This window comes from Enhydra lutris, unplaced genomic scaffold (genome assembly GCF_002288905.1).
Source record: "Enhydra lutris kenyoni isolate GAN:26980312 unplaced genomic scaffold, ASM228890v2 scaffoldscaffold77, whole genome shotgun sequence".
Taxonomy (NCBI): domain Eukaryota; kingdom Metazoa; phylum Chordata; class Mammalia; order Carnivora; family Mustelidae; genus Enhydra; species Enhydra lutris.
In genome coordinates this window covers 5,039,933-5,063,845 of record NW_019154161.1, presented here as the reverse complement: position 1 = coordinate 5,063,845, position 23,913 = coordinate 5,039,933, and the positions used below count along the sequence as shown (strand labels likewise).

General features: G+C 51.8%; 1 protein-coding gene across 1 annotated transcript; it reads right to left on the bottom strand.

Moving 5' to 3' along the window:
• Positions 1-257: 257 nt before the first annotated feature.
• LOC111160746 (NOVA alternative splicing regulator 2) lies at positions 258-23,570 on the bottom strand. The gene is made up of 4 exons (XM_022524076.1): positions 23,480-23,570; positions 14,670-14,813; positions 9,341-9,507; positions 258-1,502 (listed from the first exon to the last, which is right to left on the bottom strand). Exons 1-4 carry the CDS (start codon positions 23,562-23,564, stop codon positions 420-422), a joined length of 1,479 nt encoding a protein of 492 aa, XP_022379784.1. The 5' UTR covers positions 23,565-23,570; the 3' UTR covers positions 258-419.
• Between the last annotated feature and the right edge of the window lie 343 nt (positions 23,571-23,913).

Here is a 23,913-nt window from a genome sequence, read left to right as displayed (position 1 = left end):
AGGCGGGGTGTGGAGAGGGGAGAAAAGAAAAAAAAAAGAAAGAAAAAAAAGGAGGGAAAGAAAGAGAAAATAACACTTTGTTTTCTATTAAAATCAACAAAATGCAATATATACAGATATCACACAGACCCGGGCCCTGGGAGAGGAGGGTCAGGCCCAGCCAAGCGTCGGGAGGAAGGAAGAAGGGGGTCAGTTCAGAGCTGGGGGAGGGGGCTTCTGGGCCCCATCCCCAGCCATCACTCAATCCTGCCTATGACTACCAGAGGGGGGGGGCGCAGTCAGGCCTACCCCAGCCCCGTCACGAGGAGCAGGACTACACCCGAGCTGAGGTCAGGAGTTAGGGGTGGGGTGGGGGAGGGGAGGAGAAGGAAGAGGAGGAGAAGGGGCCGGGAGGAGGGTGGGAGCACACACCACAGGCCTCATCCCACTTTCTGGGGGTTTGAGGCCCTCACTCCCTGCTCGTAGGTGACCCGCTGGCTGATGAGGTATTGAGCGGCTTGTGTGGCCGCAGGGCTGCCCGTGATGGTGACCCGCCGGTTCCGCGTGCCAGGCAGGAACTCTCCCTTCTTGGAGATCTGGATGCGCGCGCCTGTCAGCTCCTGGTACTCCACCAACGTCTTGCCCCCTTTGCCCAGGATGGCCCCCACCAGGTTCTCAGGCACCGCAATCTCCACCAGCTCCTTGGCACTCTCGGCTGCCAACTTCTCCGCCGTCAGGAAGCCCCCGGCGGCCCCGGCTGCAGCTGCGGCGGCCACCAGCGGGCCACCCCCGCCGCCCGCCCCGCCGCCCGCTCCCGCCCCGAGGTAGCCGTTGGCGGCTGCGGCCAAGGCGAAGGACCCCAGGGCTCCGGGGGGCGGGGGCGGAGGCGGGGCGGCCCCTCCGGCGGGCCCCGCCCCGGCCTCCCCCGCGTAGGACGCCAGGAGGTTGGCTGCAGCGGCGGCGGCGGGGTTGGCACCGGCGGCCACGGCGGCCAGGACCCCGGAGGCCGCGGCCGAGTTGAGGCCCAGGCCGAGGGAGTTGGTGTTGTAGCCGTAACTGGCCAGCGTGTTAAGCGCCGTGCTGATGGCCAGCAGGTCGGTGCCTGAGAAGGCAGGCAGGGCGGCCGGAAAGGCGCCCACGCCCGCCAGCCCCGCGGGGCCCAGCAGGCCCGAGGCGGCAGCGGCCGAGGCGGCGGCGGCGGCGGGCAGCACGTCGGCGGGGCTGGCGTACGGTGAGCCGGTGGGGTTGGAGTTGGCCACGGGGCCAGCCACGTTGGCGTAGCTGATGTTGAGGCAGCTGCTGCTCTGGGGGTCTTCCTGTACCTTCTGCACGATGGCGCTCACGGCCTTGTGCACCTGCTCCGGCTCGCCGCTGACGGTCACCACGCGCTCCTGAAGGTTGATGCCCTCCGGCTTCTGGGACAGCTGCACCCAGGCACCCGACTGTTCCATCACGGCTTTCACGGTGGCGCCCCCTTTGCCGATGATCAGGCCCGCGGTGCTGTTGGGGACGATCAGCTTGGCCTGCGTGTGGGGCGAGAGGGAGGGTCTTTAGGACGGTGAGTGGAGACTGAACCTTAACGTTAGGCAAGGCCTTGCACTCTTCACTCGCCCCCGCTCTCCCCTGGCCCAGATCAGGCCCGCTGTGCCCCGTTGAAAAAATAGCGAAATACTTTCATATTGGTTGGTTTATAGGTAAAAAAAAAAAAAAAAAAAAAGCTAGTACTCCAAGTCCTCTTGGTAGGTTCTCAGGCACCCTGTCCTGTGTCCCTGGGACCCCTGGGATTTCCCTTCCCTCCAGCACCTTAAAGACTTAATGGCTGACCCAGTGGGTGCCCTCCAGGACAGCGGGTGCTCCCAGCTTGCACTGGTGTTCACACCTTCCAGAAATATTAAACACTCTGACTCCCAGCCCCAGAAAAGGAGTCATTAAGTCTCATTTTACAGAGGAGTCACTTGCGACCTAGGAGAGGAAGGGACTCACCCCAGGGTTACCCAGATTGTGGAGAAGCTGCAATCTGGCCTCTTGGATTCCTGCTCCGTGGTGTTTCCCACCCTACTGGCAAGGTCACTGCGCTTAACCCTCGTTTTGTTATGGGTCAGATTGTTGCCCCCGACATTCAGATGCTGCAGTCTGATCCACCCCTCCCCTGTACTTCAGGATGTGACTGCATTTGGACAGAGGGTCTTTAAAGAGGCAATGAAGGTTAAGTGAGGTTATTGGGGTGGGCCCTAATCCAAAAGGAATGATGTCCTTATAAGAAGGAGAGATTAGGACACAGGCACACACAGAGGAAAGACGGTGTGAGAATGCGGAGAAGAGGACAACCATCTCCCAGCCCAGGAGAGAGGCCTCGGAAGAAACCAGCCCTGCCCCAGATCTCAGGCTTCCAGCCTCTGGAACTATTGAGAAAATGAATTTCTGTTGCTTAAGCCACCCGGTCTGTGGTCCGTTGTTACGGCTGCCCTAGCAATCAAATGCAGTTGTCCTAGCTGTAAAATGAAGGTAAACCTCACATCTGAGATGATCGGGCACGTCCCCTTCTCGGGTGCAGAAAAGCCCATCTTTTGCCGCTGCAAATCTGATTTTTTTTTTAAAGATTTTATTCATTTATTTGACAGACAGAGATCACAGGTAGGCAGAGAGGCAGGCGGGGGGTGGGGAGCAGGCTCTCTGCTGAGCAGAGAGCCCTATGTGGGGCTCGATCCCAGGACCCTGGGATCATGACCTGAGCCGAAAGCAGAGGCTTTAATCCACTGAGCCACCCAGGCGCCCCAAATCTGATCTATCTTAATTCTGGGGGTGGGGGAGGGGGAGCTTTCAAAACCAAAAGTCTCTTTTGGCATATCCAAGAACACTTCTACACATAGGTTCCTCTTGCTCAATCCTCTCACACCTGCTGGTTCTACCCGCTAAAGCCCCTCTCTGCCTCTGAGCCGGACCCCAGGGTTGTTTGAGAAATTTGTGGGCGCGCTTCTGGTTGTCATGACGACTGAGGGGGCAGATGCGGGCACTCTGTGGGGCTGGGCCTTGGATGTCAGTTCTTTACAACATCCAACCGACCAATCGTCCGCCTGTATGACTTTTTAAGTGACTCCCTGGACATTCGTGTTGGCAAAAAGTCCGTTTATAAAACTCAGAGCCCAGACCTGAACCCCACGATCCATATAAGTACCTAGTATTTTCTTTTTCCCACGTGGTTAAGAGCTACTGAAATTTCCAGGAATGCAACTAACCTGTTAAGGAAGGGAAGATTGTACTTCGTTTTGTTCTGAAATTTACCAAGACTGGTTCATTGTTTAAAAAAAAAAAACAACCATGACAACAGTAGTAATGCCATGTGTCTTATTTGCATCTCTGATAAGACACCCTGGGTCACTTGTATTTGTCACTGTCTAGGACTGTGTTAGGTGCGAGCAGCTGACTATGGCACTACTTCTGCTGTGGTAACATGTAACATTTACCTATTAAAATTCATCTCATTTCATAACACATCACCTTGCTTTCATTTCTCCTTTATGTAAAAAAGTCTTACGGGATAAAGAAATTATACACGCATACCATGGAATATTCCTTGGCAATCAATTTAAGTGAACAAAGTACTGATCCAGGCTACAACATGGTTGAAGCTAGAAAACATGCTGTGTGAATGAAGCCAGACACAAAAGACCATATATTGTAGGATTCCGTTTATATGGATGTTCAGAACAGGGAAATCTATAGAGACAGAAAGTAGATTAGTGGTGGCTTAGGGCTGGGGGCTGGTGCTGAGCTGTGGGGATTGAGGAGTGATAGCTAAGGGGATCAAGGTTTCTTTATGAGGAAATGAAATGTTCTAAAATTGATCGTGGGCATGGATGCACAATTCTGAATATAATAAAAACTTTGAACTGCATGCTTTCAGTGGGTGAATTGTAGGTATGTGAATTAATATCTTAATAAAACTGTTGAAAATCTTAAGGGATTTAGAAAGGTAATGCATCTACATTATATGTGCTTTCCATGTACTGAACTGAGTGTGTGTGTGTGTGTGTGTGTGTGTGTGTGTGTGTGTGTGTGTAATTTCAGAGGAAAGAGGGCTGGGAAAATATTTGTAGGAAAAGAGGACATGGGGTTTGACAAGCCTGAGAAGCACTGCTCTACTTGCTCTGTTCTTTGTTGATCTGAGTTCGACTTTTCCCTCCCTCCCTCTTGATGACTCCATGGCAGGCATACTAGGCTCCCTGCTGTTTCTCCAAGTTGCAAGCTTCGTCCAGATTCAGGGCCTTTGCACCTGCTATGCTCTCACCTAGAATGCTCCTTCCCAGAAAAGGAGGCTCACCTCATCATTCAGGTCTTTGCACTAAGGCACAAAGAGGCCTTACCACCCCAGTTATTGATGCTTATTTATTTGCTTATTTTATGTCCCTAGCAGAGACACCTCCAGACTTGTATCCAATTGCTAACCTCATATCTCTGGAATGATGTCGAATGGACACCTCAAACTTAAAATCCAAAGTGGAACACCTCATCTGCTCAGATGTGTTTCTGCCATGGTCTTCCTCATTTCAGTATGTGGAAAATGCACCCTTTCCCTTCTCAGACTCAAGACTCAGAAGGCCTCTCTTTCCCTGACACTCAGCATCCAACCAGCCATTCTGTTGACTCTATCTTCAAAATATATAGTAGATGGGGTGCCTGGCTGGCTCAGTCAGTAGAATGTTGTGTAACTCTTGATCCTGGGGTTGTAAGTTTGAGCCCCATGTTAGGTGTAGAGATTACTTAAAAAAAAAAAATCTTTAAAAATACATGTATAGTAGACTATTCTAGATTAAAAAAGACTAATAAGTTATAACAACTCAATGCAATGCAGGAATACTGACTGAATTTTGGATAGGAAAATACTTTATAGACGTAACATATTTTGGAACAATGTTAATGTGAATTTTTTACTAACCGAGAGCATGGAATTGGTGTTAATTTTTGTAGGTGCAATAACAGTAACATAACAAACACAGGACACATCCTTAGTCTTGGGAGACACATGCTCAAGAACTTAGGGATGAAGAGTCATGAGGTCTATACTTATTTTCAAATGGATCAGCAAAAACAAACAAACCACCCAACAACCAAGCAAATAAAGCCAACAAGTGCTTGTGTGTGTTCATGTGTGTAAATGTTAGCGCTTACTGAGTCTAAGGGCAGTGTATAGAGAGTTCATTGCATTATTCTTCAACATTTTCAAAATAAAAAGGAGAAAAAAATGCCCCAGGACTCTTTCCCCCTCTTTTTTCTGCTTTGTCTTTTGTCATAGCACTTTTCACTCTCTGACTTTTTTATTTGCTTGCTTGCTTCCGGTTTCCACATGAAAGAATGTTAGATCTACAAGGGTAGAGATTTTTGTCTGTATTGTTTACTACTGGGTTCTCAGTGCCTAGGGGAATGCCTGGTATGCATTCAGCAAAGACTGTGTGAATGCTTGGACTCTCGAGACATTTGCTCAGGTTGGAAATCTTGGCTCCACCACTGATGCTGGGCAAGTGACCTAACCTCTTTGAGACTCAGTTTTCTCATCTATAAAATGGGGCTATCCATCCCTCCTCCACAGATTTATTATGAAGCTTAACTGAGATCATTCATGAAATGATGAGCTTGATTCAGGGACCAGTGCCCTTTAGCTATGTTTCTGCTTGGTCCTTATGGGCAGGCAGATCATTATCCATTAATCAAACAAGCAATATTTTTTGAGCACCTACTATGTGCTGAGCGTACGGTGCCATGTGAGTGTCCAGGTAATATGTGCTCATAGTAGATGCTCAAGAAATAGTTGTTGTCATTGTTACCTCCATGGGCTGACCTGGATTTAAATCTCACATCTGTGGTATAGTTGTTTTACAAAATAGTCTGACAATTCTTCGAAAGGTTAGATCTATCATCTGACCCAATTCCATCCATAGGTATATGCTCCAAAGAACTGAAAACCATACCCACACATATGTTCATAGCAGCATTCTTCATAATCGCTAAAAGAAACAACCCAAATGACTATCAACTGAGACAAACAAAATGTGATACATGCGTACAGTGGGATACTATTTGGCCATAAAAAGGAATGAGGTTTTGATATATGTTACAGTACGGATTAATCTTGAAAGCAGTATGCTAAGGGAAAGAAGCCAGACACAAAAGGCCATGTGTTATGTCATTCAATTTATATAAAACATCCAGAATAGGCAAATCCATAGACACCAAAAATAGGTTAGTGGTTGGAAGGGACAGGAAGGGGGAGCTGGGACAATGAACAGTGACTGCCAAAGCATATAAGGCTTCTTTTTGGAGTGGTGAAAATGTTTTGGAATTACATTAGGTGATCAGTGCACAACTTTGTGAATATATTAAACAGCGCTAAATGGTATACTTTAAAATGGTGAACTATACAGTATGGGAATTATATCTCAATTTTTTTAATATCTCAATTTATATATTCAAAAAAATCATTAGAAAAAGAGTCTGACAAGTCAAGAGGTTAGAACCAGACCTAACAATCAAAAGGCATTTGGTATGATACAGCATTCAGAGGAAAAAAGAAAGGATGAATTAACTATTCACCAAGAAATGGTGAGAGCAAATGCTTTCACCTTTCTGTGCCTCATTTCCTGTCCTCCAACACAGATGTAACCACAGCTACTCCATACAACGATTGGGAATATTCAATGACTGGAGTGCCTGTCACGTGGGAAGCCCTCGGCAAATGGTTAACTGTCTTCATGATGGGTCCAGGTGGCAGAACCACAGCATCTCAGAGAGATCACAGGTGCAGTTTCATAGAATCCTGGAGTGCCAGGACATCAGTCAGAACAGTAGAGTCTTAGAATAATGTACATCAAAAATCTTGAAATCACAGAGCCATAGAATTGTAGGAGTTTTAGGGCCAGAAAGACCTCAGAGAACATCTGTTCCCCTGATTTGCAAGTCTGTGGAGATTTTCAAACAGTAATAGTAGAATAATAATTTTAAAGCTAACAGTCCTTCCATTTGCCAGACCCTTTGGTAAACACTTTCATATAGTCACTTACTTAATCTCTACAGCAACCTTACAAGAACTAGGCAGACACTATTATTATCACGTTTTATGGCTTGGAAAACAGAAGCAAGAGAGGTTAAGTAACTTGCTCAAGGTCACACAGATAGTAATAGAGCCAGGATCTGATCCCAGTCCAGAATCTATGTTCAGATTTCTAAGCCTTCACCCCAGAAATTCCAATTCAGTGGCTCTAGGCTGGGAACCAAGAATTCTGGATTCTAAGCCACCTAGATGATTCAGATACCAGCCAAGGCTGAGAACCACTGGTATAACCCTGAGGTGGCAAACTGGTGGTCCTTGAGCTGCAGGTAGCCCACAGCCACATAGTGGTTTTAAGGTTGAGCCAACCTTTAAAAATCAGTTGATTTCAAATATTTCTGGCTTCTTCTGAAAAATTTGTGAGATGTGGCAACACTTTGTCTATATTCCCAAAGGGGAAGAATTGAGTTGAGTTGAATAGCAGCTGCCCCCTTTAGGGATAGCATCATATCTCTCTGGTGAGGCCAGAGTCCTCAATTCTTTATGTTCCTGGCTGAATCTTGGAGGCATTTCAATTTATAATCCCTGGTTTGGCCCAGCTTCCACACTGTAAAGAAAGGAAACTGAGGCTTACGGAAGGGAAAGGAACCCAGAATAACACAGCAAATCCAATGTAGAAAGAGAGTAGACCCATCTCCTGACTTAAAAATCCCATAATAATATCAGCAGTTAACATTTTTTGAGAACTTTCTATGAATTAGGAATACATGCTAAGTGCTTTTTAAACAACAGTGAACACTGATCACTGCCCTTAAGTAGGTGCCATAATGAATCTCATTTTGCAGATGAGAAAAATGAGGCATGGAGAAATCAAGTCACTTATTCAAGGTTGCACAGGTAAAGAAATAAGTTATCAGACTAAGATTCAACTCAACATCTGACTCCAGAGCCTTCAGCCATTATCTCTTTCATTCTTTAGAGCCCCCTAAGTAATGAATAAGAAGAGGAAAAATCTTGGTCCTATAACTTTTCGATTCCACTATCTCAGAGTTTCTGTGGATTAGGGGAGGGGTGAAAGGATCAGGTGCAGACGGTGTTGACCCCATTTTCCCTGAAACATGTGCAGACTCTTCATGAACTCTGAGCCCTTTGTGGCCGCGACCAAGGTGGAGGAAAAAGGCGATATCCTTGCCACCGTGTAAACGGCGTGGCCTGCTGGTGGGAAGGGATTCGGGAGAGACCCGGCAGAGCCGCTTCAGCACCAAGGACAGCAGCCACTCTCCAAGCCCCAAACCGAAGTCTTTTTTTGGGACTGATTCGCTTGGCAGCATTCTTCCAGGGCTTTCCGCCCACCCTTTCCCCAGGAGCTTGGGGGAACTCAGGTCCGTGGTTTCTCCCATCTCAGGGTAACTGAATTCCCAAGAATTCCGGATTCCTTTTACCGAGGGTCTCTCTCTGGTCTTTGGTTCTAGGCAGAAGTTAAGGAACCCTCACAAGGGCCCTGTCCTCCTGCCAGGGGCTCTTGCCCCTCTGCATCATGTTTGCAAGTATCTGGGAGTGGGTAAGGGGGGAGAAAACGGGGAGCGTGCGCAGTTCCCCTGCCCTCCGCCTCCTACCCACCCAGGGCCACGCCAGGGGCTTTGCAGCAAGCCCACCTGCCCGGTGAACACCGTGGTCATGGCAACCAGAGAGGCCGGGGTACTGATTGGTCCGCTCCCTGCCACGCCCCTACGCCACCGCTTCCCCGTAACTGAGGCAACCAAGAGGCGCTGTCCTCCTCCTTCCATCCCTCCTAGAGAGGGCTGTGTAGGAGAGGGACCGGCCCCCTCTCTCGCTAGCAAAATACCCATTTCTCCCAAATGGTGGCTACACCATACAATAATTAATGGAGAGAGGGAGTATGAGGCCATTTCTAAACTTTTCTGGATGTGGATGGGTTGTCAATGAAGTCACTTCCGGTGAGAACAGGAAGTGGGAGGCAGGTTGCTCTGGGAGACAATGGGATGAGGTGGAAGGAAGGAAAGGGTCTAGAGAATCCCAGGAAGGAGGGATAAGGTGTTGGGGGGGTGCTAGTGGGGCGGCGTCTAGGGCAAATTCTACCAGACCTTCACTCCGTCTCTGCATCAAGCCCACTCTAAGAGGTTGGAGTCCCTAGGCTGACTCCCTAATAATACGACTAATTACTACCATGTATTTGCTTGACAAATATCTTATCGGCGTTATCCCATTCAACTCCCACAGTAATCCAGTGATATGGGAGAAGTGTCTTCTCCTGAACCTCACCGGCTTTACAGAAACCCAGTCTTTGCCCCTGCTGACCTGCTTGGCTCTGTCGGGGTTCATCGTGGTTTGGGGTTGAAGGATGTTGACCACCTCAGGCTTGGTCATTGCTTGTGGGATTTCTCGGACCTTCTCAGCAATAAAGCTGTGCACAGCATTCAAGGCCTCTGCTGTGCCCTGTACCAGGCATACTCGTTCTGTGGTTCCTGTTGAGCAAGGGAGAGAGAGGGCACCCTCATCACACAGGAATGAGAAGATTCCTGGGAGACAGGCCCCATTTAATGGAAAGAGAAACCTAGATCTAGAAAGTAGACCTAATCGGGCCCAGGTCACATGGTAAGCCTAGGGAAGTTGGCATGGACTCCCAGGCCATGATGGGTAGCTGGGAAAGTGAGTGGAATGCCTGTTTTATAATCTGCACTTCGTGTCCCTCCCCCAAAACAACCCCAGGGGTTGGAAGAATGATGCTTAAGTGCTTTGCGATGCCCACAGCAGCCCTGGGCAGGGAAGACAGGGCTCAGCTGCCTCTTCCCAGTCCTTGCCGGCTCCTGGTTGCTCTGGCAACCATTCACTCACTACCTCCCCCCCCCACCCCAGAAGCCTAGAGCTCAGGCCTGCAACGGTTGCCACAGTAACTGGAACTCCCTTATCGGTCTAGCTGGCCGGGTCCTCAGCCCACCCCCAGGGGGACGAGGGACGAAGCCCCGTTGCCGTAGCAACCCCTGAAAGCCTGCAGCGAAGGCCTCTGGGCTTTTGGAGAGGATGGGGAAGGGCTGGGGGATGGGGGAGGCAGAAGAGAGGCCAGAGTGCCCGCCTGGACCCACCAGATGGAGAGCTGAAGGGTGGGGGAGGGCAAGGGTATGGACAGGGGAGAGCAGAGGCAACTTATGGAAGGGTAGGGCTCAGGGATGGAGAAAGGAGAGTGGAGTGGATGCCTTTGCTGGAGAGTGTTTAGATTTTGGCTGTGGTTCTAACCTAGGCATCCTAACTCTGCGTGTGTATGTGTGTGTACTAGAGGTAGAGAGGCAGCAGGGAGCAGAGAAACCAACTCTGGGTGATGTTGGGATATGTGTGTGGGATAGAGACTCTGGGTGACAAGCTGACCAGTGCAAATATATCTGTGCGGCTGTTTGGGTGAGTGGTGTGTGTGTGTGTGTGTGTGTGTGTGTGTGTATGAGCAGGTGTCCATGCATGTGTATACCTGGGCTGGAATGGCTCAGTTGTCTTTAGGTGTGTATGTGTATAAGAGAAAGAGTGGGAGAGACTGAGTTGTAAACCGACAGCACAACACAGTGAATCCAGTAACCATGTGTGCACTCTTGTTCATGGGAAAGACTGGGTATCACTGCGATGTTCAAGGTTATGTATGTACCATTTGTGAGACCGAGCTGCTTGTCCAGGAGAGTTTGAGAGAAAGAAACAAAGGATCTCAGGAAGCCGCGCTGATGCTGTATGATGAATGACTATCGCTTTGAGACTGGATGTCAGCGTGAGTGTTGGCAGCAAAGAAACCATGAGACACCTTTCGGTGTCTTATCTGGGTGCCTGGTGTGTGGTATGCGTGTCTATGTGCGTGAGCCTGTGTGTAGGAGACAGACAGACAAGGTTCTATCACTGGTGTGTGTCAATGTGAGCGAGAGAGAGAGAGAGAGACGGAAAAGTAGACTCAAGCGTCAGTATGACAGGAGGACTGATGTGTGTGTGTGTGTACGTGTGTGTGTCTGTATGCGTTACCGCCAGACAAAGACAGCTCTACTGTGACCGGCTGGTGTGAAAGTGTGTGCGCCTGAATGAGCTGTGCATTTTTGCTGTGTGGAGTGGGTGTCTGTCTGTCTCTCTCTCTCTGGTGGGACTGCCTGTAGGGACCAGTTAGCTCCCTGGGTCTATAAAAGGTCTTGAGCCTGCGCCAGGCTCCATGTGCCTGAGTGTCTGGGACATTTGGGGGTGAGGGTCCAGTCTCCCGTGGGCATTCTAGCGCAGCACGTTGGTGCCCCCACCCTGAGCCCTCACTGGCATCTCTCAGCCTGGCATGCCAGTCTATCCATGTGTCCGGGTGTCACTGTCTTGGGGGGCACTTGGATAGTTGATAACCTCCATCTCCTCTGGGCCACTGTTCCTCACTTATTCCCCCCAACCCCAGAACAATGGACTGGTCTGAGCCAAGGGTGAGTCAGCGTGCAGGCTGCCTCCGTCTGGGTGTAAATAGGAAAGGGTGTGGGTCAGGGTGGGAACTGGGGGGGGGGCCCTAGGGAGAGCCTGGCTGAAATGGGTCTGCTCTCCATTTTGGCGAGGCTCCCTTCCAGCTCAGGGAGACTGGGATTTCCCACCCTTTGTAGTTCTCAACTGGGGTCCATGAGGGCTTTGGAGAGCTCGGTTAGCCCCTGAAAGAGAGTCCAATAATGACAGCTGGTGCTTACAAAATACCAAGCGTTAGGCACTATTCTAAGCACTTCGTATATATTTGTGCACTTCATGTAGGAGGTAGGCGCTATTATTATTCTCAATTTACTGCTAAGGACACTGAGGCACAGAGAAGGTTTGGGATCTTTTCAAGTTCACTCAGCCAGTAGTGAAAGTTCAGGGTCTCGAACCCAGATATCTGGCTTCAGAGTCTGAGCTTTTAACCACTGAGCCACGCTTGTGTTCGATGTGGGCTATGCAGACTGTGTGTGTGCTTGTGCGTGTGTTAGGAAGAAGGCATAAGAGGACTCCGTTTTTGCTATTGTATTTTTGATAGGAAAAAAGAGTAATGTATGGATTTATGAAGTAATCTCTCAAGATTTTGTACTTTAAGGCAATGTTATAAATCAGTAATTTTTTAAAAAGTGTGTGTTGTGTGTCTGTGCTTTTCTTCTGGGGACAGAGCTGTAGGCAAATGCTCCAAATCGGAAGCAGTCTGGAATCACTACGGTATCTGAGTGCGTGTACTTAAGTCTGTGTGTGGCTTTGGGCAAATGTCTGCTTCTTTCTGGGTCTCGGTTTCTCTATGAATGATCCAGAAGCATAGTCTGGGGCTTGGCGTTTCCTGTACCAAGGAGGGGACAACCTTTGTGCTTTGCCCCTCTCTTGGGGATAACGGTCAGGTAGGTTTTTGTTTCATGTAGTAGACACAAGTGAGTGTGTGTGTGTGTCTGTGTGCGCATGCACGTGTATGTGTGTGTCCATCTGTCTGTGTGTTTCACCATTGTCATTTCTCATCTGCTCCGTCTGCTTCAGTCACAGTGAACAAACTCCCCCTCCAGCCTTTGAACATGCTAGTTCATCTTTCTGGAGTGCTCTTCCCTGCTTTTATCTAGCTCACTTTTACTTATTGTTCTGGGCCCCTCCTCCAGGAAGCCCTCCCTGACCTTTCCAGGCTGGGTCAGGTCCCCTGTCTGGGCTGCCACCATTCTCTGGGCGTCCCTGTCCTAGCCCTGACCATGCTGGGTCATTGCTGGTGTTCAGTCTGTCTTCCCTACTGGGCCGTGAGATCTGTGAGGGAAAGGTGGGGATATCTCAGTCACTGCTGTCCTCATCTCTGTCCATAGAATAGGTAATCAGAGAATGTAGGTTGAATAAATGAATGAAAGGGTGTTAGCCAGGAGCAGAGGGAAAGATGCTCTTCCTTTCAACTGGTAGGACACTCATTTCTTGTGTTCCTGTGGGTCCTGGGAAGTCCTAGGGGCTGGACTAGGATGTGTGGGGCCACGTCTTGCATCTATGAGGTGGCACAAGCTTTATGATCTGAAAATTCCATGTCAGCAGTGGGGAGGGGGCACTGGACACGTCCTGGGGCTGGGGAGAAATGCTGGCTCATGTTGCTTGTTTGAATAGTATTTGGCCCAAGAAAGCCAATGACTGTCCCATCCTCTGGGGTTCTCAGATGCCTGGCTTGTGGGGTATGTCACTGAATTGGGAGGAGATGATGTGTTTCATGTCACAGAATGTGATCCAAGCATAAGGAACCAAGTGTCCTCGGATATATGCCCCAAGCAGAGGTCTTATCCATATCTTGTGGCCTAGGGGGTGTGTGGGGGAAACTGGGCCAGGGTAGAAGAGGAAAGCAGGGTTGGGGGTGTGTGCCTGGTTCCCTGGACAGTTCTCTAAACCTCTTGCCAAAGCTGCTTAGTGAGATGGGCAGCAGGGTGGGTGGAGGCAGGAGGGAGAGAGAGAGAGAGAGAGAGAGAGAGAGAGAGAATATGAATATGTCCTGACCCTGGGCTCCAGCTTTGGTGTTTGACCTAAAAAATCCAAGGGGATTAAGGATGAACTAGAATCAGCTCTGGTCCAAAGATACAATTCTGGGGGCCCTTCCCGGGGAACATCCCTAGATGTCAAAGACCAGGCACTGGTCTTGGGAGGGGGAGACAGAGGGGGTGACAGATAAAGCAGGGGACAGTAGAGGGAGGGAGGGGACTTGGAAATGTTATGGCCACGGGAGAGAGAGAGCTGGAGGAGAGGCAGAAAAGGGGCTGGTTTGGAGGAAGGAGAGAAAAAGTATGTGGGGGTTGAGACTGGGAAGGAAACATGAAGGGAGAGGTGGGTGACTAGAGTCAGGAAGAAATGAGGGGCAATCCAGCAGATCATTTAGGGGGTGCTACTGGATATTGGCTGAGTGAATGACTGACCAGAGAGGGTTAAGGAGCAAGAGAAAGAAAAATATGAGACAATGAGAGGTGGAGGGCAAGAAAAAGATGGGGCGAGGGGTGGGAAGAAGAGAAGGGGGAGATAGAGGAGGGAGAGAGTAGGGAAAACAGAGATGGACAAGACAGACGGATGGGGACGAGGGGTGGGGGACAGCCAAACAGAATCAGAGAGATAGAAACAAAAAGAAGAGCAGGAGGAGCTAGAGAGAGGTGGATGGGAACGGAGACTCGGGGAGCAGGAGATGGGAAAGTCGGAAACAGAATGAGAGAGACATAGGGAAGAATGACACAGATAGAGAAAACCAGCGGGACTCAAACTGGCCAAGATGGGGTAACAGAGAAATCCAAAGGGAAAGAGTGAGGGAAAAGAAGTGTGTGTGGGGGGAGTGTGCAACACAGCTGGCTGGCCCCCCAACCCCAAGGGACACCCTGACACCTGCCTCCCTGCCCACCCCCCTCCAGCAACTCCAACTGACCCAAAGAGGCAGGTGTGTGGGAAGGGGCACATCTGCCAGCACATCATGCAAATGAGCTCATGAATATGCAACAGGCCCATTGTCTTGCCCTGCCCCCACCCCCATCTGCTCAGGCCTGGCCCCTGGGGCTGAGGGCAGCTCTGTCCCCTTAGGAGGAGGGGAGAGCCCCATCACTATGACTGCCCCAAGGGCAGCTCTTTCCCCCTTATCCAGGGCCCAGGTGGGAGGGACAGGAGGCCAAGGGCAGAGTCCTGGGCCAGGGCTCACCCGGATAGAAGTCTTTGGACTTAGAGAGCTTGATGGTGGCTCCTGTCTCCTTCTGCAGCTGCACGATGGTCTGCCCGCCCTTGCCAATGATGGAGCCTGCCGCGTAGCTGGGGATCAGCACCTTCAGGAAATATTCGCCTTCCTCTGCAGGGGCACATGGGGAGGGGAGGTAAGGGAGGCCGGGGAAGGGGTCTTCCCCCTCAGCATGGTGTGGTCATAGGAAACCCCTGGCATCACAGGAACATACAGGAGCAATGGCCATGAGAATAGCAGCAGGGAGAATAAACACATAATGATCTTCATTCATTCCCTCACTCATTCATTCACTCATTCCACGGATAGTTACTGAGCACCTGCTATCACGCGCTTGGCAGTGTTCTAGTGAAACAGCCGTGAGGAAAACAGACAAACTCCCTGATTTTGCAGGCAAATGAGGCAAATAAGGCCGAGATAGTTTCAGTGATTCAGCCAAGAGCTCACACAGCTACATTCTTCTAGAAGGAGGGGGAGACAGACAGTATGCTTTATGTCGGATGGTGGTCAGCACCAAGAACACAAAAGGGGGCAGGAGAAGGGAAGGGGGATTGCAGGGGCTGTAGTGTCAGATCCGGTGGGCAGGAAAGCCCTCCCCAAGAATGTGGCATTCTTTGTTTAACAAACACTTCTACAGAACCTAGTAAACACTAGACTCTGTTCCAAGTACTACACAAATACTAGTTCTTTTAATTTTCACACTGATGCTATGAAAGCAGTACTTTGTAACCTGGCTTTAGAGTCCAGGCTCTGAACCCTTATGACTGATTGTTTTTCAGGCTGTGGAGGTGGGAATGGAAACATGTGCCTCCGTGGGAGAGCAAGTGCAAAGGCCCTGGGGTGGGACTGCACCTGAGTTGTCTGAGGGAAGGTGAGGTAGCCAGTGGAGCTGGGGCTGAGGCAGAGAGGTAAAGAGTGGAAGGGGGTGAGGGGCTGAGAGGGGTGGTGGTAGTGGTGGGGCTACAGTAGGCTCTTCGGTTTTTACTCCACATGAGATGGGGACCATGGGAACCAGAGATGGCTCTGAGCAGAGGAGGGGGAGGATCTGACTTAGGTTTCCAGAAGATCCCTCAGCGCTCAATATGGACCTGTACTGGGCTGAGTGCTTTGCAAGCTTGACCTCAACCATTCCCTACAACTCCCAAAGAAGAAGTTATAATGAGCTTCATTTTTATGTGGGAGGAAACGGAGGTATGCAGGTGGTGAAGGCACCACCCCAAGGTCGGCTGCCCAAGGGCACCAAGAAAGTCACTGGTTTGAGATTCCAATGCAATTCTGTTTTGTTCTTGGTCCTCCCTTGCTTAGCACTTTCCGAAGACCAATGCATTCAAGGACAGTCTCCAAGACCCGGGGTGGTGAGGTGGTGCCAGTGGTCCCTTGTGGGGCTGTGGCAATTCTTTGTTAGGGACCAGTTTTCTTGGTCATGTGTAAAGTGCTTTGTTAATGCACTCAAGGCACATGCCTAACCTCTTCTACCTTCTAACCCAACTGCTGTCCCTGAGTTCTCATAGGGTAGAAATTCTGGAGTCTTCTCAGTATTAGATCCTCTGTGACCTGGCCCTGCACTTCTTTCCAGGTTCACGTGCTCATCTTCCTCTATGTGCATCGGACCTACTTCCTCTTTTTTCCTTAAACATTCCCTCCTCCCACCCACCGCAGGGCCTTTGCATGTTCCTTTTGCTCGGAACTCCCCTCCCACAGCAAATTCCTCTTGTCCTTCAGGTCCCCACTCAAATGTTGCTTCTTCTTGGAAGCTTTCCTGGAACCCTGAGGAGGAGACGGATCCTCTCCTGTTCGTTTTGTGCCTTCAGAACAAGGTACCACAGAAGTTCACTGGAGCTCATCCCTGTGTCCCAGGGACTCATGCCATGGCCCAGCACACAGTAGGCATGCAATAAACACTGGGGAAAGGAAGGGAGGAGCCAGGCCATTCTGCTTCCAAAGCTTAAGGTCTTAAAACATCCCCTAGTGGTTTTTAAAATTCTTTTCTTTTAAGCAAAGGAAACCTATTTTCAATGTCTCACATGAAACTCCAACACACAGAGCAGATAAAAGAGAAACTGTTCTGGTAAAAGTGGGGGCAGGGCGGGGGGGGGGGGGGGAAGCCCTGCCCATCTCTGCCTGATCCCTTTAGATTGAAGGTTCTGGGATCCCTGATGTGTTAAGATGGGGGTGTGGGGGCGAGAGACTGGATGTGGTTTCACAGGCATGGGGAGGGGGTCCAGAATGAGGGGTTGCCCTAAGCCCAAGGCAATCCACTTAAACTTGCCTCATCAGACCATTAAACCTATTAAGTAATTAGCCCCCCAGAGTGCCTTCCCATCAATCATCCTGACCCCCCCCGAATTCACTTTCTTCCCTGGGCTCACAGAGGCAGCCTCTTGCCTGCCCCCACCCCTAAACCTGTCACAGAGACGGAGACCAATCCTCCATCCCTGAAAGGCTCAGAAAGACGGGGAGGGCGTTCTCACAAAGGACTCTATCCGCTTTTTCCTTCTTTAACTTCAACCCCTATCTTCTCTCCAGCCAGGACCTCTTCCCCAACTTCCTTCTTGAAGGTAGAAGGTATTCATCTACTCCGAAGAAAACTGGGATTACATCCCCACCCCATTTTCTGTGCCCTCTGTCTTCCCCTTCCCCAGGAATTTCTGTATGCAACAGCAGAAACAGCCTTAGACTGAGTGTGAATTTTGTCCCTGACGAGACGCAGGGCCTTGGGCAAACCACCTCACCTCGTGGGGCCTCAGTATTCTCATTGGCAAAATGGGGATATGAAAGCACTACCTCACGGGACTATAGAAATTAAGTGATAAACCATAAAGTACTTAGGCTGGTCTCAGGCATGTGCAACACTTAAGAAACCTTAGCCATCATCACCTCCACTATCATCATGACATTTACCAATGTCAGAAACACAAGCAAAGTTCTTCTGATGGCATCTGGCCCAGGATAAGTGCTCTGCAAGTGGGGAGACGAGCCTCTGAGGCCTGAGGTTTTCATTGGGCGATGGGAGAAGGAGGGGAGACCCCACTTCCTTCATCACTTCCTCCCTAGAGGATGTCCCAGGCCTTTCTCTGCTTCTTGGAGGAGGAATGAGCTCTCACTGATGGAAGCGAGACCCTGTCCCTCATCTCTCTGACTCCTTCCTTCTCACGCCACTTCTTGCCTTTGCCCTTGATGTATCCCCTCAGTACTGTTTCCTCCCTTCCTCCAAATCCTTCCCGAGCACCCACTCTGTGCCAGGCCTTGTTTGAGGTGCTGGTGACACAGCAGGGAACATGACACAGACCATTTCCTCCAAGTCCACTCACTTTTTAAAATGTAAATGCATCTCTTTAAAGAGGACACTTAAAAACCACTGCTAATATTCAGAGTCTGAAGGCTGGTTATGTTTTCCCCTCCAAAGCATACAATATAAAGTCTGTCCATGGATCCTCTTAAGCCCCTTCCGGGTGTTTGAGGGTCCCTGTATCAGACTAGTATAAACCAGGAGCCTCGACCGGAGGCCAGCCTCCTATGGAGAATGACTAGGTGGGATCTCCCACTTGCAGAAGCTCAGAACACAGGACAGGAGTCCCCACTGTGGCCAACAGACCCCTCTGATCCTCTTCAGAATCCTTTGCATGTCTTTCCCATTTGGGAGTATGCTTGCCCCCTCCCCCTTAATGCGCCCTGTGAGTCCCATGTCCCCCAGCAAAAAGCCAGGCCTCTCTTTCCAGCCTGCCTTGCAGCAAGGGGAGACACGCACCCTCAGCTGAAGCTGGAGCCCCCAGACCTCACATGCTCCCACTCGGTTTGAGAAACCAAGGCTCTGCCTGTGAAAAATTTCTTCCTTCTACTGAAGTAGGATCTAAATGCCAGAACTCCACACCCACCTACTTCCACCACCACCCCGTTAGCTTTTCCGCTGGGGTTCAGGCAGCCCCCTTTACCCTTGACCGTGACTGAAGAATTAGAGGTGCCCATTTCTCTCTTGCTGGTTTTCCTCCTGCTACAACTTTAAGCATTCCCACCTTGGGAAGGGGCAGTCCTCTCTTTATTAGTCTCCCCCTCCCTGTTTTGCCCACCTTCTTCAGAAATGCTTCTGGAGTTTCCAAAAAGCAACCAATACCCCTCTCTCCTTAAATAATGATGACCTAGGGGTGCCTGGGTGGCTCAGTGGGTTAAAGCCTCTGCCTTCGGCTCAGGTCATGATCCCAGGGTCCTGGGATCGAGCCCCGCATCGGGCTCTCGGCTCAGCAGACAGCCTGCTCCCCCACCCCCTGCCTGCCTCTCTGCCTACCTGTGATCTCTGTCTGTCAAATAAATGAATAAAATCTTTAAAAAAATTTAAAAAAAATGGTGACCTACCTGAGAGATGTGGGGTGCTGTGTGGTAAGAGTCACACTTTTTATCGGAGAATTGACCCTGATAGGCGGTTTTAAGGGGGGGGTCACTAATGACAAAGGGAGAGCTGAAGGGGTGGGGGGTGTGTTGTTTTCAATGACAGGAGGTCTAGGGGAAACCAAAGTTGGGGTGCCGAGTTCATGGGACCTGCTCTGGCTTGAGGGTTGGGGGCGGAAGTATCGATGTGTTCCACGGAGGTGTGAGGCAGAGGGGGTGTGATGTTGACACTGTCATGGGAGCGTGTGGGGATGTGGCTGGTGGAAGACAAGATGACACGGTGGCGGGCAGCAGCACCGCTCAGGAGGGCGGGGACGGCAGGTGTGTGAGGCAGTCTCTGTGAATGACGGTGTTGCCCCTTCCCGTGAGAAATGCAATACAACCAAAGCAGGGGGAACGGCATGCCAAAGGTGTGATGCCGTCTTCGAGCTGTGACACCGTCTCTGAGTGAAAGAAAGGTGGATGGGTATGATTTCCACAGGGCGAAGCGCCGCGGGATAGCGCAACAGCGCAACAGGCTCCGATGACATTCTCAGTGGCACCGATCGTAGTAAGGACAGCTACCGTGTATTGACGATTTGCGGTGTGTATCATATATACAGTCCTATTTAACCCACACAAAAGTCCGGAGTGGTAGTAGCAGATCTTAACGGCTCCCATTTTCCAGATAAGGAGACTGAGGCTCGGGGCAGTGAAATAAATTGCCTGAGGTCCCACACCAAGCCCACGGCTGTGATGAGATGGACCCTGGAAGGTCTCACTCCTGGGGCTCTTAACTTTGGTGACATTGTGTTTATGGGAAACAGCGAGGATGCTGGGAGCAAGACCTGGGGGCCGGAAACTCATTAGGGGTGGGGGGTGGGGTGGGGAAGGAGGGGTGTGTGTGTGTGTGTGAGACTGGTGCGCATGCGCGTGTGTCTATGTGCAAGGAACACCTTGAAGAGTTGCATCTGTACTGCGGGTGGGGAGGATCGCTTGGTATTGTCCCGCTAGACTACAGCCCTTTGTCTCTCTGATGAGTGAGTTCCTAACCTGAGTTTCCATTCAACTCCCCGCCCCCTCCCCAGTCCTCCTGTCCTTAAGTGCCTTGTCTCCCCCACAATGGCGTCTGGCAGTACTGGAGCCCAGTCGTTAGTGGGAACAGCCCCCATCTCCTCTCTCAGCCCCCAAGAACAGGCAGGAGCGGCAGGCAGGCTGGCTCTGCGGGCCCAAGCTTGATCTGTCCCATCTGCCATGACTTGTCATGACGTCCCCAGAAGTCTCCCTCAACCCTCTGGGCCTCGGCTTCCTCACCCAGAAATGGGGTTCACTATAGTGTCTACCCATATAATGAAGCCAGTCTCCCAAGTCCAAAGCCAGCTCTGCCTCTGATTAGCTGACTGACCATAGGCAAGTTACTTAGCCTCTCTGTGCCTCAGTGTGTCATCTGTTAAGAAAGGGAACATACAAGAATTGTAAGGAATACGTGATCGGTCTGTGCTGAGCACAGAGTCTTTTCCATAAGACTTCCTGGTGCTCTGCAGGCCGTATATATTAGCCATTATTATAATTTATTGTGGTTAATTATTACATCACAGAGTGTGGGGAGAATTACATGACTTACTGCCTATAAAGCAGAGAGCCATAATACGGGTAGTGATTATTACTATTATCCTTGTGATTATTGTGATTTTCCCACTTGACAGATGGTGACTCTTGAGGCTCAGGAAAGGGGTGAGGTTAACGGAGCATCCCCCAGTCATGACAGTATTATCGCAAGGAGCCCTCAATTTTGAGATGAAAATCCCGGATCCTTGCCCAACGCTGTCTCCTGAGTGTCTCTGTAAATGGAGGACTGTCCCTTTGCATCTCCGGACTCAGTTTCCCCACAGGTCACCAGGAGGGGAGGTGGAAAAGCCCGGAGGGGAGGGTCCCTAAGGGCTCATCCTAGTTTTTCCTGCTGCTGAGGGAGGCAGGATGCCCAGGGTTAAAGCACATGAGCTCTGGAGCCAGACGGCCCAGGGTTGGATAGATCCCAGCTCCACCAATTTATGACCTGGGTGACTTTGGGCAAAAGTGGCTTCATTTTGCTGAGCCTGTTTTCCTCATGCGAAAAAGCAGCTCAAATACTCTCCCCCAGAGTGTTGTATTAGGAAATTAACCCATATCTCAGAGCCTGACTTCTAGTAGGTGCCACGTACTTGGGCCTGACCGTCACTATTGTTAGGTTGTGCTGCCCATAGCAATCAGATTTGGAGCACCTCAGCCCCTTTAAAAGAAGGATGAGACGCCCCACCACCACCAACACACACACACACACACACACACACACACACACACACACACACAAGCAGGGGCAGGGGTGGGCCGCCAGGTCAGGCCCAGGGACCGCCTGGGTCCCTGCCTGGGTCCCTGCCTGGGTCCCTGATTCTCTCCAGCACTGGGAATGGCAGTGGGCAGGAAGAAGGGAAGGAAGTTGGCTGGGACATATTCATGTGTGTGCTGGGGGTGGGGGGAGCAGGAAGAAGGACAGGAAGCTCCCTCCCACCCCTCCCCCAACTTCCCTTTCCTTCAATTTCTGCTGGACACCCTCTCACAGGCAGCCAGGGGGTCCCCGATTCCTGTCCCACCTGGGCAGGAGTTGAGGGGGAGGGCGGTGCTGGAATGGAGGAAAGAGACTTGGCTTGTGTTCCATTGAGGGGAGGAGGTGGGAGGTCCCCACCCGACCCACTACAGGGCCTGGCGGAGTGGGGAGCATGCACTCTGCCCCAGGTCATTCCTCTCCCATCCGGAGGAAAAGGCCAGAGGAAGCAGATTTTGGCCAAGGTGACCGCAGGGAGGGGCTCGTCTGCTCTGGGGTCTCCCTCCATCCAGGGAGTTAAGAGGCTGAGCTCTGAGACTCTGAAAATCCCTACCTCCTTCCTGAATCCCTGGCCAAAGAGACACCCGCTAGAGTGCCCCGCTTGTCTTTTATTCTCTGGTACACATACTTCCTCAGGTCACACACACAGTGGGGGCCCTCCTGTCTTACACACGTATACCTTCTGTGTTGTCAAACACTCAGACATCACACACGTACACACACAATCCCTTGTCTCTCTCACACACAGAAACATTCCCACATCTCTAGTTACATACTCAACCATTTCACACATGCCCTCTCCCCTTGTTACAGACAGACACACACACACACACACACACACATCTTCCCTTTTCATACCCTTTAGGTGTCATATACACACATTCCTTGTCACACCGGCACTATCCTTCCCTCCGTTGTTACACACCCTCATGCAGCTCACCCACAGAGCCCTAACCTCTCCCGTCATACACCCACCTTCCCTTGTCGCACACGCCCCCTCTGATGTCACTGTTGCACACCTCCATGTGTCACACCCAGCCACAGCCTCTTTGGAGTCACACCCACACCCTTTTCTTGTCACATACCCTCGCCAGCTTCTCCTGGTCCCACCCCACCCCAGACACGCCTGTGTCACACACACTGAACTGTCTTCCTTGATCCACACAGCCTCTCATGGCTCATACCCAAAGCTGGCCCATTCAGCTTCCCCCACACACCCCCTTGCATGTCACACACACCCTCTCACTTATGTGTCACACTGCCACAGCCCCCTCTAGGGTGACATGCACACACTTTCCCTTGCCACACGTACCCCTTTGAGGGTCTCAAACACAGAGCCCAGCCCCTCATCTCACCCTGTCTCTTAACACACACGCACACACATCTTCTTTCCTGTCATATCCATGATCCTTAATGTCACACATCCAGGCCTTACAGGGCCCACACGCGCACATACACACAAATACACACACACCTGTCCCAGCTACACATTCTCCCACCTAGCTTTACACACCCACCCATTCCTCCATCTCACCCAACACACCCACCCAGCTTGTCCCCACGCACAATCTTGCCCATGGCCCACTCTCACCTCCCTCTGGGACAACCCTTGCTCAGGACATCCCCAGGGAGGGAGGCTGGGAAGCTCCAGGTCCACAGGCCTCCTCTACTCCTTCCCCTCCCCCCCGCCAGGACACGCCAGCCCGGGAACACCCCTGCCCCGAAAGGGTCACATCACACACCCCTCAAGGACACAGAGATGCCCGCCCAGAAGGACCCACGCCCCCCATCCTTTGCGCCCCCCAAGGACACTTAACCACCCCCTCCCCCCCATCCCCTCTCATCGCAGACAAAGCTCCCAGCCCCGGGCAGCGGCGAGAGGGGGAGGGGGTCCGGCCCCCTCCCCAACGCCCCTCTCAGCTCCCGGGTCTAGGGAGGGGCGCCCTTCCCCGCCCCAGAGCCCTTGCACCTGCCACGGCGGCGGGGGGAGGAGGATGGAGAAAGGCGAGGTCCCCTGCCCGCTCCCCCACACCGAGTCGCAACCCTTTCTCACCTCCCGTGTTGCTGCGCTTGGTGCAGACCACCTCGGGGGGCGTTTCGAGGGGCCTCTTGCGGGAATCCGGGGCCTCGGGCTCCATGGGGGGGGCCTGGGGCGGCGGCTGCTGCTGCTGCGGCGGCTGCGGCGGCGGCGGCGGCGGCTGCTGTGGCGGCGGCGACGGCTGCTGGGGAGGCTGGGGTTGCGGCGGCGGCGGCGGCGGGGGCGGCGGCGGCTGCGGGGCCGCGGAGGCCGTGAAGAGGCCGTGCACCGCGCCGGCGGCCATCATCCTCATGGTCGGGGGGGGGGGGGGGGGGGGGGGGGGGGGGGGGGGGGGGGGGGGGGGGCGGGGGGGCGGGGGGGGGGGGGGGGGGGGGGGGGGGGGGGGGGGGGGGGGGGGGGGGTGGGGGGGGGGGGGGGGGGGGGGGGGGGAGGGAGGGGGGGGGGGGGGG

Excerpts from the sequence above, each read along its gene's own strand:
- LOC111160746 (XM_022524076.1), bottom strand. The coding sequence starts at position 23,564 with ATGGAGCCCGAGGCCCCGGATTCCCGCAAGAGGCCCCTCGAAACGCCC. Across the intron at positions 14,814-23,479 it reads CAAGCGCAGCAACACGGGAG|AGGAAGGCGAATATTTCCTG; the intron begins GTGAGAAAGGGT and ends GTGCCCCTGCAG. Across the intron at positions 9,508-14,669 it reads GTCCAAAGACTTCTATCCGG|GAACCACAGAACGAGTATGC; the intron begins GTGAGCCCTGGC and ends CTTGCTCAACAG.